Source organism: Xyrauchen texanus, chromosome 19 (genome assembly GCF_025860055.1).
Source record: "Xyrauchen texanus isolate HMW12.3.18 chromosome 19, RBS_HiC_50CHRs, whole genome shotgun sequence".
In the NCBI taxonomy this organism is placed as follows: Eukaryota; Metazoa; Chordata; class Actinopteri; order Cypriniformes; family Catostomidae; genus Xyrauchen; species Xyrauchen texanus.
The window spans coordinates 43,452,590-43,468,044 of NC_068294.1; the positions used below are offsets into that span (position 1 = coordinate 43,452,590).

The 15,455-nt window shown below is 38.3% G+C and overlaps 2 protein-coding genes and 2 pseudogenes across 2 annotated transcripts; 2 read left to right on the top strand and 2 right to left on the bottom strand.

Moving 5' to 3' along the window:
* Window positions 1–1,558: 1,558 nt before the first annotated feature.
* LOC127659827 (protocadherin beta-15-like) lies at window positions 1,559–4,064 on the bottom strand (annotated as a pseudogene).
* A 742-nt stretch (window positions 4,065–4,806) lies between these two features.
* On the bottom strand, window positions 4,807–7,186 carry LOC127659828 (protocadherin gamma-C3-like; annotated as a pseudogene).
* A 1,492-nt stretch (window positions 7,187–8,678) lies between these two features.
* LOC127659585 (uncharacterized) lies at window positions 8,679–12,250 on the top strand. Its single transcript, XM_052149472.1, has 2 exons — window positions 8,679–9,001; window positions 9,509–12,250. The coding sequence occupies exon 2, from the start codon at window positions 9,531–9,533 to the stop codon at window positions 12,165–12,167; it is 2,637 nt and encodes an 878-aa protein (XP_052005432.1). The 5' UTR covers window positions 8,679–9,001; window positions 9,509–9,530; the 3' UTR covers window positions 12,168–12,250.
* A 38-nt stretch (window positions 12,251–12,288) lies between these two features.
* On the top strand, window positions 12,289–14,208 carry LOC127659829 (uncharacterized). Its single transcript, XM_052149776.1, has 4 exons — window positions 12,289–13,284; window positions 13,373–13,531; window positions 13,787–13,879; window positions 14,110–14,208. Exons 1-4 carry the CDS (start codon window positions 12,289–12,291, stop codon window positions 14,206–14,208), a joined length of 1,347 nt encoding a protein of 448 aa, XP_052005736.1.
* The last annotated feature ends 1,247 nt before the right edge of the window (window positions 14,209–15,455 follow it).

Below are 15,455 nucleotides of genomic sequence, written 5' to 3' on the forward strand. Positions count from 1 at the left end.
CCCAAAGCATAGCAGGAAATGGAGAGTAATCCACCAGTTCGAGCGTCTCTTCCATTGTCCTTCGGCTTCCATCGCAAATAACGATATTCGAAACATTTCTGACTAAAATTGCTCCTCTGTTGAATCACTAGCTCTTCCTGATATCTGATGTCAAGTACATTATCGAGCAATTGGCTTGCAAAATAAATATACGATCAAATTGACCGACACTTTGCTTCAAACGCACGGTAAGCCTGTCCCTCTGTCTGCACAAAACAGTGCTGTGATTCTCATTATCTGATGGGGCAGGGCTTACAACTGAACTGTACCCTAGAGTTACACTGACATCGTGTGGAGTGGATTCGGCTGTGCAAAAATAAAAGCGCTTTACATTTTTAACTGGGTGGCTTAAACAAATATCTTCAGTATATATATATATATATATATATATATATATATACACACACACACACGTTATGTCCTCAGCTGCCACTGCAAGACCTTCAAAGCAACATAAATAAATAAATAAAAAACAAAAAGTGATTTAGAAATGGAAACATCTCTCCCTACACAATACAATGTGTACATAGGCTTCAACTTTCCTCGGCTTGTCACTCATACATTGAAAAGACAATCAGCTCATTTTGATGTATTCCAAAAAATGTCTCGAGGTTAACCTAGTTTAGTTCAATCACAGATTGCACTTGATGCCTAAAAGATACGGACAACAGAGATGCAATATTCAACTCTCAAATGCAACAACAAGTAGACCAGTGAGTCAACAAACCTTATAGTAATAAAAAAAAACAACCTTAAAACAGACAGCAAGAGCTGTAAGTCAACAGGCACTAAAACAAATATACCACCTAAATTGACATTTTAGATTGATTGCAATATTAGTGTTTTAGGGGCTCAATTCATTGGGAGATAGTATGAATGCATACATAAAGCCATGAACACTATTAAGATCTTTCTCAAAAGTTTACCCTGTTCTGTTCGAGAGAGTTCGGTGGTGAACTTGAGAATAAAGACAATTTAGTATCTTCAAAACTCACATCAAAATAAAAATCCTTTCAAAATACCATTTAATCCATTACTCAAATACAAAATAAATTCCTTATTTAACATACAATCTGAAATATTTACTCAGCATACAAACTAATTGCATTGAAATAATCAGTCAGTCTTTCCTCTTCTACAATCAATAAATTGTACTCGTTGTTATGCAGTTATATAGTGATTGATTTAGGAATATGTAGAGATACAATGGCTATAATAGAGGTTTAGTTACTATTGGGGGAACTTTTTTGACTGAAAGTGACTGAAAAATATAAAATAATAATAATTTATGAAAAGACAGCTCTCGAAATTAGCAGCAGTTTATATATTTTACACAATGTGTTTACAGTGTTCTTGTGGCTCAAGTGGTTATGCATTGTGAGAGGAAACCCAAGGTCATGGGTTCGATCCACAGACACACAGTCAAACATGCTGATAACATGTACACCCTGAATGCACCCTGAAGTTCATTAGGTAAAAGTGTCTACCAAATATATTAATTTAGCCTAAAACGTTAATTTCAGCACCTTAGACAGCTCATCAAAGACAACGCACATGTGCATACATATGAGTCATTCCACACATAAAGAGAAAATGCCATAACCCAACATAAGTGTTCAACAGTTAAAATGAATCTTACCTCTCCAGAATCTCTCCTGCTCCTTCGATCTGGTATCACTAGAGTATTCCCATTACTGCCCGGGACTATAGTAGATCCAACACTCATTCTGGGTCCAACTAACATGTACCGTTTGTCTCCAGATCTGTACTGGATGCTGTGACACAGAGTCCCGTCGTAATTTGCCTCTTGTAAATACTTGGATGAACAGTCTGTAGATTTGGAGCACTGCATTACAATCAACACGATGATACTGATGAGAAAAAGCACTGAAACCGAGCCCAAAGTGAGGATCAAATAAAATGTCACGTGGTTTTCCTCCTCGTCTTTTACTGCGTTTTTCACATCAGAAGCTGCAAAAGCCTCTTTGGGCTCCACAACTTTGACAATCACAGTCGCTGTTGCTGAGAGTGACACGTTCCCATTGTCTTTGACCAGTATGACCAGTTTATGCTGGGCCTCGTCTGTTTCTGTGAATGAGCGAAGGGTCCTTATCTGTCCTGTATAGCGGTCCAAACCAAAGAGACTGTGCTCACTAACTTCCTGCAGTGAAAATAATAACCAGCCGTTGTATCCGATATCTGCGTCATAGGCTCTGACTTTAGTCACCAAATGACCTGCGTTCACATTGCGGGAATCTCCTCCACCCCTCAGCAGAACCGTTAGCACTGACCGGATATAAGATCACCGGAACATTGTCGTTCTGATCCAGAATAAACACGTTCACTGTCACGTTACTGCTCAGAGACGGACTTCCAGAGTCTGTAGCGAGCACGTGGAACTGAAACTTTTTTACAGTTTCAAAGTCAAAACTTTTAAGCGCACTAATTACACCCGTTTCTGAGTTAATGTTCAAGAATGAAGTCATATCATTCGGTGACCCGTCACCTCTAATAACGTGATATGAAATTAAAGCATTATCTTTCATGTCTTTGTCAAGGGCACTCAGAGTGAGAATGGACGCACCTGCAGCGTTGTTTTCTCTTATATATAATTCGATGGGATTCTGGGTAAATTCAGGTGGATTATCATTAACATCTGACACCTGCACACTCAGAGTTTTATAAGAGGACAGTGGAGGCTGACCCAAATCAGTCGCTGTTATTGTGATGTCATAATGTGAGATGATTTCACGGTCCAGGTGCCCTTTAGTCACTAAAGAATACATGTTTTCCTGAACGGAGGGTTTTAATTCAAATGGAACGTTTTCAGAAAGAGAGCACACAACTTTGCCGTTAACACCGGTGTCTCTGTCTGTAACACTAATGAGTGAGATCACAGTACCGGGTTTAGAATCTTCAGGCACAACGTTCGATAGTGACGTCACATCTATGGAGGGCTCATTGTCATTTATGTCGATTATTTTTATAATTACTCTACAATCAGTGGTCAAAGGTGGCTGTCCATTGTCAGAGGCCTGTATATCTAGTTTATAAACATCATTTATTTCAAAGTCCACTTCACCTTTAACACGAATTTCACCATTTAGACTATCTAAACTAAAAATATCAAACGTGTTTTGGCTGTGGTCTCCCACAAAGGAGTAAGACACTTCACCGTTTGGACCATAGTCGGAATCACTTGCCAGAATTTTCATTACTAAAGTTCCACTTTGCACGTTTTCCTGCAGAGTTGAAGAATAAACATCTTGACTAAACACAGGGCGGTTGTCATTGACGTCAAGAACGCGTATGGTTATGTTCAATGTTCCCGATCTTTGCGGATTGCCTCCATCTATTGCTGTTAAAATTAAACTGTGTTCAGCTTTGCGCTCACGGTCAAGGGGCTTTTGTAAAACCAGGAAAGGCAGTTTGTCGTCTCCCCTGTCCCTGATTTCTAGATCAAAATGTTCGTTTTGACTTAATTTATACAGGCGCACAGAATTCACTCCAGTGTCAGGGTCACGCGCAGCTTGCAGCTGAAAACGCGTGCCCTGAAGAGTGTTTTCGGATATTTCTAATATCTTTTCTTTTTCGTTAAAAGTAGGCGAATGATCGTTCATATCAAGGATCTCAACGTCAATATAGTGGATTTCAAGAGGGGTTTCGACGACTATTTTTAGGTTAATCGAGCAGACGTCACTGCGGGCGCAGATCTTTTCCCTGTCGATGTTCTGATGAACATATAAAAAGCCATTGTTCTGGTTTACCTGGAAAAGAGACTCGTCAAGTCCAGATACGATACGAGGCCGTCTGTCTGCCAATCTGCTTAAATCAAGACCCAAATCCTTAGCAATGTTTCCCACAACAGATCCTTCTTTTACCTCCTCTGGAATGGAGTATCTTATCTGAGCTGAAACCTGCCCTCCGAAGCTCGCCAACAAAGAGAAACACAGAGCAATCCACCAGTACTCCCATATGCCCCTTTGTACTCCGACTTCCATTGCCAACGATATCCTAATGAAATCCAAATATCAATACCACTATATAAATGTTAGAGGATTTCTTTTAAACTCGACAAGCAAGATTGTAGCACAATACGGCAACCGTCTTATAGTTGTTGTCCTCAAACAAATTCATCCTCCCCTTTGCGTTGGGCAATCTATCTGATGAAAACCAGAATATGGGGGCAGGGTGAAAAGACGTTTACTCTGTACAACACTGACACCATGAGGTTTCTTATGAACGTCACAAATATTATAAACTGCTCTGTAAGATGAGGCCAGAGAAACATAACGAACCATCCTGTCCTCTTTTTTCCAGAAAAATCACTAAGGATTTTCAATTGATTATTCGTATGTGCATTTTGTCCAGCAGCCATTAAAGTTGTTATATTTTTAGATAAACAAAATAAATTAAAAAAAAAAAACATCATAATTGAAAACAAAAATACCAATATCATCGTAACATCACAATGCTTCATACCGGCAACATGCATTTACCGCAGATATCAGAACCATTTAGTTGGACAGCGCCTCGTTAGGCTAAACATGTTACGAATTATGAACAGGTCTGACCTCATTAAAATAACATCATTGCAACATAAACTTTGATGCTCAAAATGACCAGAAATTTACATTTAATGCAACCCATCTGATGCTTCATGTAAGGTCCAAACTTAAAGTAGAGCAGTTGTTCAGCTAAAGCTGAGACCTTAAGAAACATTGCCTTAGACAGAGACAAAACATACGAAACTAATTTAACAAAGAGTTAAAAAACAATTCTTACCTCACCAGAATCTCTCCTGCTCCTTCGATCTGGTATCACTAGAGTATTCCCATTACTGCCCGGGACTATAGTAGATCCAACACTCATTCTGGGTCCAACTAACATGTACCGTTTGTCTCCAGATCTGTACTGGATGCTGTGACACAGAGTCCCGTCGTAATTTGCCTCTTGTAAATACTTGGATGAACAGTCTGTAGATTTGGAGCACTGCATTACAATCAACACGATGATACTGATGAGAAAAAGCACTGAAACCGAGCCCAAAGTGAGGATCAAATAAAATGTCACGTGGTTTTCCTCCTCGTCTTTTACTGCGTTTTTCACATCAGAAGCTGCAAAAGCCTCTTTGGGCTCCACAACTTTGACAATCACAGTCGCTGTTGCTGAGAGTGACACGTTCCCATTGTCTTTGACCAGTATGACCAGTTTATGCTGGGCCTCGTCTGTTTCTGTGAATGAGCGAAGGGTCCTTATCTGTCCTGTATAGCGGTCCAAACCAAAGAGACTGTGCTCACTAACTTCCTGCAGTGAAAATAATAACCAGCCGTTGTATCCGATATCTGCGTCATAGGCTCTGACTTTAGTCACCAAATGACCTGCGTTCACATTGCGGGGAATCTCCTCCACACCCTCAGCAGAACCGTTAGCACTGACCGGATATAAGATCACCGGAACATTGTCGTTCTGATCCAGAATAAACACGTTCACTGTCACGTTACTGCTCAGAGACGGACTTCCAGAGTCTGTAGCGAGCACGTGGAACTGAAACTTTTTACAGTTTCATAGTCAAAACTTTTGAGCGCACTAATTACGCCCGTTTCTGAATTAATGTTCAAGAATGAAGTCATATCATTCGGTGACCCGTCACCTCTAATAACGTGATATGAAATTAAAGCATTATCTTTCATGTCTTTGTCAAGGGCACTCAGAGAGAGAATGGACGCACCTGCAGCGTTGTTTTCTCTATATATAATTCGATGGGATTCTGGGTAAATTCAGGTGGATTATCATTAACATCTGACACCTGCACACTCAGAGTTTTATAAGAGGACAGTGGAGGCTGACCCAAATCAGTCGCTGTTATTGTGATGTCATAATGTGAGATGATTTCACGGTCCAGGTGCCCTTTAGTCACTAAAGAATACATGTTTTCCTGAACGGAGGGTTTTAATTCAAATGGAACGTTTTCAGAAAGAGAGCACACAACTCTGCCGTTAACACCGGTGTCTCTGTCTGTAACACTAATGAGTGAGATCACAGTACCGGGTTTAGAATCTTCAGGCACAACGTTCGATAGTGACGTCACATCTATGGAGGGCTCATTGTCATTTATATCTAGAATCTTTATAAAGACTCTACAATCAGTGTTCAAAGGCGGCTGTCCATTGTCAGAGGCCTGTATATCCAGTTTATAAACATTGTTTTTCTCAAAGTCTACCTCTCCTATAACACGAATTTCCCCTGTTAAGCGATCCAGGCTAAAGATATTTAACATGTTTTTGTTGTTGTCCCCTCCAAAGGAGTAAGACACTTCACCATTTGGACCGTTATCAGCGTCGCTTGCCAGAATTTTCATTACTAAAGTTCCAGTTTGCACGTTTTCCTGCAGAGTTGAAGAATAAACATCTTGACTAAACACAGGGCGGTTGTCATTGACGTCAAGAACGCGTATGGTTATGTTCAATGTTCCCGATCTTTGCGGATTGCCTCCATCTATTGCTGTTAAAATTAAACTGTGTTCAGCTTTGCGCTCACGGTCAAGGGGCTTTTGTAAAACCAGGAAAGGCAGTTTGTCTTCGGCCCTGTCCCTGATTTCTAGATCAAAATGTTCGTTTTGACTTAATTTATACAGGCGCACAGAATTCACTCCAGTGTCAGGGTCACGCGCAGCTTGCAGCTGAAAACGCGTGCCCTGAAGAGTGTTTTCGGATATTTCTAATATCTTTTCTTTGTCGGTAAATGTAGGGGAATTGTCATTTACATCAATGATCTCAACAGCAGTATAATGGATCTCTAATGGATTTTCCACCACCAATTTTAGATTAATCAAACACGCGCCGTTACTATCACACATACCTTCTCTGTCAATGTTTCTATGAACATTCAAGACGCCATTGTTCTGATTTACCACGAAAAACGTTTCATCTGACCCAGACACGATTCGGAACCGCCTGTCGGACAAAGAACTGACATCTAGTCCCAAATCCTTGGCGATATTTCCCACAACATATCCCACTTTTACCTCCTCTGGGATAGAGTATCTTATCTGTGCGGAAACCTGCCGTCCGAAGCTCAGCTGAATTAGCAAACACAGAACAACCCACCAGTACTCCTTTCTGCGGCTTTGTCTTCCAGCTTCCATTCCGAACGATTTGTTTATGAAATCCAGAATAAATTCCGCAACACGGTCGGTTTATACACAAAAATAAATGAAATGATTGCGGAGGGGTTCCATAAGAAGGCAAAATGTAGTGAAAAACGATGCAGCATTAATGGTAACACAGTTCAGTTTTCTTCAAATAAAAAAAATCCTCCACCCCTGTGTGTCGAACAACCTATCAGATGCAAAACAGCATATAGGGGTTGGGTAAACAGATGCTTTTCCTGTACAACACTGACACCCTGAGGCTCGTTTCGTTATGGATGACACTTGCAAAAATCATCTGTAAGACGCAGCCTGAATTACATTAAAGAGCACGTGTCCTTTCCTTATTTCCTGAAAATGTCAGCGGGTTTACAAGATATTGTACGTATGTGCACTTCTTTGAGCTGGCTTTGGAATTGTTGTATTTGTAAACAAACAATAGCAACAAAATTCATCATAGCTACAAAAACAATCGCCTATATCATAACATTACGTGGCAGCAGGTGCAATTACGCAAGATTTCAGAACCACTCAGTTGGACAGCTCCTCGCTAAGAAAAGAGTAATTTATGAACTGGTCTGAAGTCAAAATAATGATAACATACTTAAGATTTGTTTTGTTTTTTTATGTGTAAACAAAAGTAATGCTCAAAAGTAAAATACAAAGAAGCTTAAAGTGAAATGCATTCAACATGTTGTTTTGAAGTGTGCTTCGGTGAAATCTCACCATTAATCTTTCCCGTAGACAGAGGCAAGCAATAAAAAATAAGAAAATTAAGAAAATTGATAACAAGTACACCCTGAATGCACCCTGAATTTTACTGGGTAAAGGTGTCTACCAAATACATTCATTTAGCCTATAACGTTAATTTCAGCACCTTGGGCAGCTCATCAAAGACAACGCACATGTGCATACATATGAGTCATTCCCCACTGTAAAAAACCCAACTTGAAAAAGTTTAAATGACTAGTTTTGTTGTGTTGGCTCAGCAAAAATCCATGAAAAAGTCAGTACAACTATTTTTAATACACTTATTCAACATAAACCAAGTTTTTTTCCATAAACTTAAAAAGATGAGTTTTGTGAACAAAGCTTCGGAAGTCCATTCAAAAAAAGTTCTGCCAACTTATTAGTTTGAGTTAAGTCAGTTTCATTTAGAATCTGCCCTCCCATATAATAAAATGCTAATTTTGGAATAAAATGCAACCATTTGTTTACGGGACAATGAAGAAAAATGTTTTTAGGGATTTTTAAAAGAACTTAAGTATAATTTAGAACTTATTTTAATTATTATTAATAATAATAATTAAAACATGCATAGGCCTACTGCATAATTGTATAATAATGTAATTTCACCATAATAATACATTATTATAAGTAGTAGTAGTAGTAGTGCACGGCATTATACATTATACGTAAAAAAATCTTCCTGATTTCGGCCAAATTATGTTCCAGGGTTCAACCATATGGCCGAAATCAGGAAGATTTTTACTGTGAAGTTTTGTTAACAACAGAAGTGAGCGCCATTGCTCTCAAAACAGAACACAATTAGCACTTGGGGACTTTATTGCATTGTTATATTTAAATAAACCAAACATTAAAAAAAAATATCAGCATGTTTTCTGATGAACGACTGCATCATTTTCTCAAGCGCTAAACCACGCCCTCAGTATTTTGACCGTTGCGCATTCTTGCTGCGCGTCAACGTCAACTTTTTAATGCGGGAGAAACAACTGTTCAGCAAACTGCCGAAGAAGAATACTTAAGAAAGAAGAGACAGCACGTGGGCGATTATCCAGAGGAATCTTTATGGTGAGTACGTTTATTTGGTTTTTGATGATCAATGTTCATTCTTTGAGTCACATTTTTCCTAAATTAGTCGATATTGGTTAATTAGGAAAAATAGACACTTCTACCTTTTCTTTGTAAATTATCAACATTCCTGGATGTTTAAATCTAACTGTATTTTTAAATCCTGTTTTATAAAATAAATACGTTTTTGTCTTTTGTTGCGATGGATTTTGCTGCACAATTAAATTGCGTTGGAAGTCGTGCATATGATTCTGCTGCAGCCTCGTTAGCCAGATTAGCTCATCTGAAAGCCTTCCATCGGTTAATACTGTACTGAGGAGGCCCAACAGTTGAAGATTGCTTTATATAATATTCTGAGGAGATAATGATTATTGATAATATAGGGGATTTTCAAATCTGTGCAGCAGTTGCCATACAAAAAAAAATTCATGGTTTATTTAATTGTTCATTCATTAATTTGCCTTTTAATGAACCTGGTCATTCACATTTGTGTATTTTGTTTTACAGATCTCCATTGAGAGCACACTTCATGCAGTGTAGGTACTGTAAATACACCTGTGACAGTCAAAATCTGCTGCTGAGACACTGCAGGCTCAAGCATTGGCACCCAGGCCGACGTGTACCATTATTGTGCCTGTACTCTGAGTGTGTCTGCGCTTTCAATACACCAGGTGCATTGAAAACTCATCTACATAGGGTCCACACAAATTCTGATAAAAGTACAGTGCAAGCTACATTTAACTGTGACCTTTGTGATTATCAAAATGTTTGTACTGAAAAAATCTTTATCAGACATTTGTGTACACATCTGAAAAGGCATGAAACAGTGCAATGCCCATTTTTGCAATGTAATTTTAAAACTAATGTCTATGTAACATTTCATAGCCACAAATACAAACATCACCAAAAACACACAATAAATGATTATAGGTCATCGGTCGTAACTGTCAATCGCACAGACTCTGATAATTGGTCAGATTCTGCTTCAGAATGCTTTGAGGATACATCAGATATAGATATACATGCAGAAGCTACTGATGTTGACAAAATTCTTGAGAAGAAGTTGGCGTCTTTGTTCCTTTGTATGCAGACAGAACTAGGTGTATCTAGAAGTGCTACACAGCTAATTTTTCAAAGTCTTAATGAAATACTATTCCTGTCTAAACCATCCACAGAAAAGGTGATTAGAGATATTTTATGCCACCACAACTGTGAAGTTGACCAATCTTTAATCACTGAAATCACTGAAGCTGTTCATAGGACAAATCCTCTTTACACTACCACTGATAAAGGAACATTATCTACTGATCATAAACGCAAAGTATATTACAAACAAAACTTTGATGTTGTTGAGCCAATTGAGTTTGTATTCAGTAGACAAAAAAAAAAAACATTTGTTTATGTTCCTATTCTTGCAGTTTTGAAAAGATTTCTAGGCTGTAGTGAGATAGTTCAAAATACTTTTTCTAATGCTACCACATATGACTTCTATGCATCTTGTTTTGATGGTCAGCATTTCAAAGAGCATCCTCTGCTTTGTGATGAGAATGTAGCTATTGCACTTGGTTTATATATTGATGACTTCGAAGTCGCAAATCCTTTGGGAACATCACGTAAAAAGCACAAGATTACAGCAGTTTACTGGGTGATCTTGAACTGGCCCTCCAAATTCAGAGCAAATTTGCACACTATTCAACTAGCCTTGTTGGGGAAGAGTAGTGATGTAAGAGAATTTGGCTATGACATGTTTTTTGAGCCATTGTTGAAGGATGTACAGACACTTGAAAGAGAGGGTTTGTATGTAGATCAGTTTGGAGAGAATATCAAAGGAACTGTTGTTACCGTCTCTGCAGATAATCTAGGGGCACATGGCCTAGCTGGATTCCAGGAAAGTTTTCATGTTGAGAAGTTCTGTAGGTTTTGTCTCGCTTCTATTAAGGACATACAGACCACTGATGTGAGCAAGGGAGTTTTTCCCTTAAGAAATATAGAACAGCACAATCAATTTATTGAGGATCTGAAAGCAAACCCAACTCTGACAAATGTGCAGGGTGTAAAAAGAGAATGTGTCTTACAAACACATCTTGCTTGCTTTCACCCAGTAACCGGATTTCCACCAGATGCATTGCATGACTTGTTTGAAGGAATTGTGCCGTTCGAGTTGTCTTTATGTCTCCAGAAGCTAATAGCTGATAAGTTCTTTACCCTTGACCAGTTGAACGGTGCAATTCATTCTTTCCCTTACTGCTTCTCTGACAAGGTGAACCGCCCTCAAAAAATCCCCAAAACATTCTTCTCCAAAAAAACCATTGGTGGAAATGGCCATGAAAATTGGACTCTAATTAGGCTTATACCGTTCATGATTGGTCGCATTATTCCAGAAACCGAGAGAGCATGGCAACTGTTGATGGATCTTAAAGATATAGTGGAGCTTGTTGTTTCACCCAAGTTTTCAGAGGATAGCCTTTGCTATCTGGAGGCTAAAATATCTGACCATCGCAACCTTTTTAGAGAAGTGTTTCCAAATGAAAAATTGAAACCAAAACACCATTTCCTGGAACACTACCCAAGCCTCATCCGCCGTTTTGGTCCCTGTGTGGAGTTGTGGACAATGCGCTTTGAGGCAAAGCACAGTTTCTTCAAACGGGTTGTGCATAACGTGCACAATTTCAAAAACATATTGCTGACGTTGTCTACCCAGCACCAACTTATGGTTGCACATATCTTGCAGTCTCCCAGCTTTTTCAAACAATCAGTTCATGTTGACAAATTAAAAGTTGTAAAGGTGTCCTCTCTGGAAAGAAGGGTGAAAACGGCTGTTGAGAAAAAATATGCTCACCTTAACACTGTATCTCTTGCATCAAATGCTGTATTGCATGGGACCTCATACTCCAAAGGTATGATGGTGTCTGTTGGACACTGTGGTGGATTGCCAGAATTTGCAAAGATCCGCTGCATTCTGTTGGTTGACAAAGAGGCTTCATTTGTGCTGGAGAGATTTTCTTGTTGGTATGTTGAACATCTTAGGACCTTTAAGGTTGAAGACCTTTCATACGAAGATCTGATTGTTACTGAGCTGAAGGATTTAAATGACTTTTACCCACTTGCAACATACAGCATTGGGAGAAACCTCATGGTGTCACTTAAACATTTTTTGTTACATTAAAGTGTATTTTCTCCACTGAACTGCTAGCAGCATTTACATGAGTACCCTCAGCAGCAGATTTTGACTGTCACAGGTGTATTTACAGGGAGGTTAGCAAGATCATTTTTAACTTAATCACTAAATGGTATATTTTGTTTCAGAAAACCACAATGTTGCTCGCAGTAATCGTGACTCCAGAGTGCATAAAAAGCTGACACTCCCCAATGTGCCATCATCAGTAGATGAGCTCAAAGAAATCCTTTGTGACAAACTGAAAATTGATCAAAACTTTGTTATCCAGTATGAGGACCCTGATTTTGGTGGGCAGCTTTGCAATTTGAGTAACATAGAAGAACTTCCATCTGATAAGGTCACACTGAAGATTGTCTGGGAACTGTTCAAAACTGCATCAGAAGCAGAACCACCAAGAAATAAAAGCACAGGGTCTGACATTGATTTTACCCAAGACACAACAAGCATCTCATCCAATCTCTCCAGTCCATCTTCCACAGTCAGGGAAGAGCGTTGGCCACATGTTTTCCTAATACCACATTTCTCCTATGATGTAGAGTTCAGACTGAGAAAAGCTAATGAAGTCTATGAAAAACAGAAAACTACCATGGATGTTACACGAGATGTCAAGACCGAAATACTAGAGAGGGTGGCAGAAACAATGTACTCCTTTAAAGCTTACCCAAGTGATTCTGAAATTGAGCAAGTGGCAGTTGCATTAGTTTCCAGACGTCCATGTCTAAGAGAACTTGGCTGTGACACAGGATGCAAGGGCTGGAAGATGAGCTTAAAATTTAAAATGGGAAATTACAGACAAAAATTACTCAATACTGGATGTAGTGAGCTTGACAATAGAAGAGATGATGGTTCAAGAGTTCCCCAGAAGAAACCAAGAAGATCAGAAATCAACTTTCTCCCAGACAATCCTGTTGGTTTGGATGATGCTGCATTGGAAAATGAAAGGGAACATCTTGAGCTTGAAGTAAAAAAAAGGAACATGGACATTACAATACTGAACACCAAAATGGAAACCACATTCCCTCTTAGAAGAAAAGAAATAGTCAATGAGCAGCCCTTGGTCTCTGTCATCAAAGAAAGATGGCCTGGCCTCTTTTTGCAGGAGCAAGTAAGTTACATTTTGTCTACATAATTTTGTTATGATTCTTTATAGACTTAAATGTTCGCAGATATTTTTTTCTCTTTCACTCCCTCAGCTTTGCGCAGAGTTTCAAAGGATCACTTGTGTGGACCTCAAAACGGCTTTCATGACATCTCTGAACAAACATAGCAATGCCCTCATCAAAATGTATCGAGCAAAGAGTAAAGACCTTGCAGATGAGATGAAAATTATCCTGGACCATTTTGATGAGCAGGTATGATTCATATACATATGAATCCCTTGGAATAAGTGGTTGTATCTGTATATACAAAAGATTATTCATTAAAATAGGGAATATATATAATTGTCCCTACATTAAATTTGTTTTAAGCTTTTTGTTGTCAGTTTTTGTGGAATTTTTGCCCTGAGTCCCCCTTCATTTCTGACACTTTGCCCATCCTAATACATTTACTGCAAGGAATCATGAAGAAGTAAATCGTAATTAAAATGATTTATTTTCCTCCTACAGACAACAAACATCCTGTCACACAGATACACTACGGCTCTACGGGGACTCCCCTTGTACCTCAGGGAGCGTGATGCAATATCCAAGACTTGTCTGGTAGGTTTTAAATTTTCAGCTCATATTTTCATTGATCACAATTCTTTTATGAAATGTGTGGTTATATTTAATAAAGGTGCTGACATGGTTTTCATGTGGCTCGTTTTCATCGTGTTTACATCAGGTTAGCACAATGTGCCATGTTTTGTTTGCAAGAGTTTATTTGATCATTGAATTTTCTATTTAAACTTCTGAACAACCTTTTTTCATTAAATGTATATATTTCTTAGGACACTGATTTAGAGGAGACTTATGCAAGAGGAGTGAAACTGGGCATCCTTGAAGTTATGGAGGATGACATCTCGCGAGGCAACAAAGAGATGTCTTAACTTCAGCATCATCCTGGAGGAAACTGTGGTCATGGAGGACCTATCTGACTTTCCCACTGCTTTCATGGTACTCTTTGGACTTCTCTATGCGCTAAATATTGAGTATCCAAAAGGACTAAAATACACATTTGAGGCAGTGCAGAACATCTTTGTGGGATTGGGAGAAAAGTGCACCAACAGAGTTCAGTCCCTGAAGAATAAGATTTTCACTGTATAGAGCAGTTTAAGATGCTTTGAATATTTTCAGATGCTTTTATGGTTGGTGGGTACCTTTGGCATAATAATGTTTTTGTTTTTATGTCGCTGTATATTGTGGTACTGGTGCATTTTGAATTTTTAAGACTTGGTCTTGAATTCCCTTTAAAGTGAAATGCTTATTTGTTTACTTGATATCCGTTGATATACTGTTCAGTCAACTAAATGTTTCATGTTGAGGTGTGTCAGTGTTTTTTAGATGGGTGCACTTCTATTTTAGACCATGCTTCAAATTTTGAAAGTTTGTTCCTCCTACATGCTACTGTTTAGACACACATTTCATATTCAGTGGCAGTGTTTTGTAAAACTGCTTTAACTGAAGCGTTTAATTTTTGTATTGCAGTATTGAATCACTTTGGTTTAAATATTTGTGAATGTAAAAAATTTGGTATCACAGGATTTTTTTTTTTTTTATGAGATGGTGGTAGCACTACTATCATTATTGATGCCTATCTTTGGCAGGTTAGCGTAATTATAAATTTTTTTATTTGTTTCCTGTGAGAAATATTTAAAGACCAAAAAGGATTAATCATCATGTTGTCATGATGATGGCTAATTAAAATGCCATTTAATTGCCTTCAACAGGTTGGTGAAAACATTCTTATATTGCTCTTTGGAATAAATGTTTTGTTAACATTCTCACTGTTTTCAGTTCTTGACTTGGGCAATGGTATTGTAGTTTCCAGTCGTAACATATTATTACTTAGTACCAATTTCCAATAGCATTTTTTTTGTTCACTCAACTTCAGACATTTGAGTTCTACATACAAAATCTTTTGTATTGGCACAACTTAAAAGGTTTTGTTATAGAATAGTTACACCTCAGAAAACTAACAATCTTAAGTTAACTCAACTAAATATTTTTTGCATCACTGACAACTTCATTTAAGTCAGTATAACTGTTATTTACAAAAGTTGAGTAAACAAGAAAAGGCTAAAGGAAATTGGTACTAAGATTTTTTTTGTTGTACTGGCTTATTTTTTTTACAGTG

What these genes read in the sequence shown, in the direction of transcription:
- LOC127659585 (XM_052149472.1), top strand. Translation starts at nt 9,531, where the DNA reads ATGCAGTGTAGGTACTGTAAATACACCTGTGACAGTCAAAATCTGCTG.
- LOC127659829 (XM_052149776.1), top strand. Translation starts at nt 12,289, where the DNA reads ATGGTATATTTTGTTTCAGAAAACCACAATGTTGCTCGCAGTAATCGT. An exon ending in GCCTCTTTTTGCAGGAGCAA is followed by an intron (nt 13,285 to 13,372) that starts GTAAGTTACATT and finishes TCACTCCCTCAG; the next exon opens with CTTTGCGCAGAGTTTCAAAG. An exon ending in TGGACCATTTTGATGAGCAG is followed by an intron (nt 13,532 to 13,786) that starts GTATGATTCATA and finishes TTCCTCCTACAG; the next exon opens with ACAACAAACATCCTGTCACA.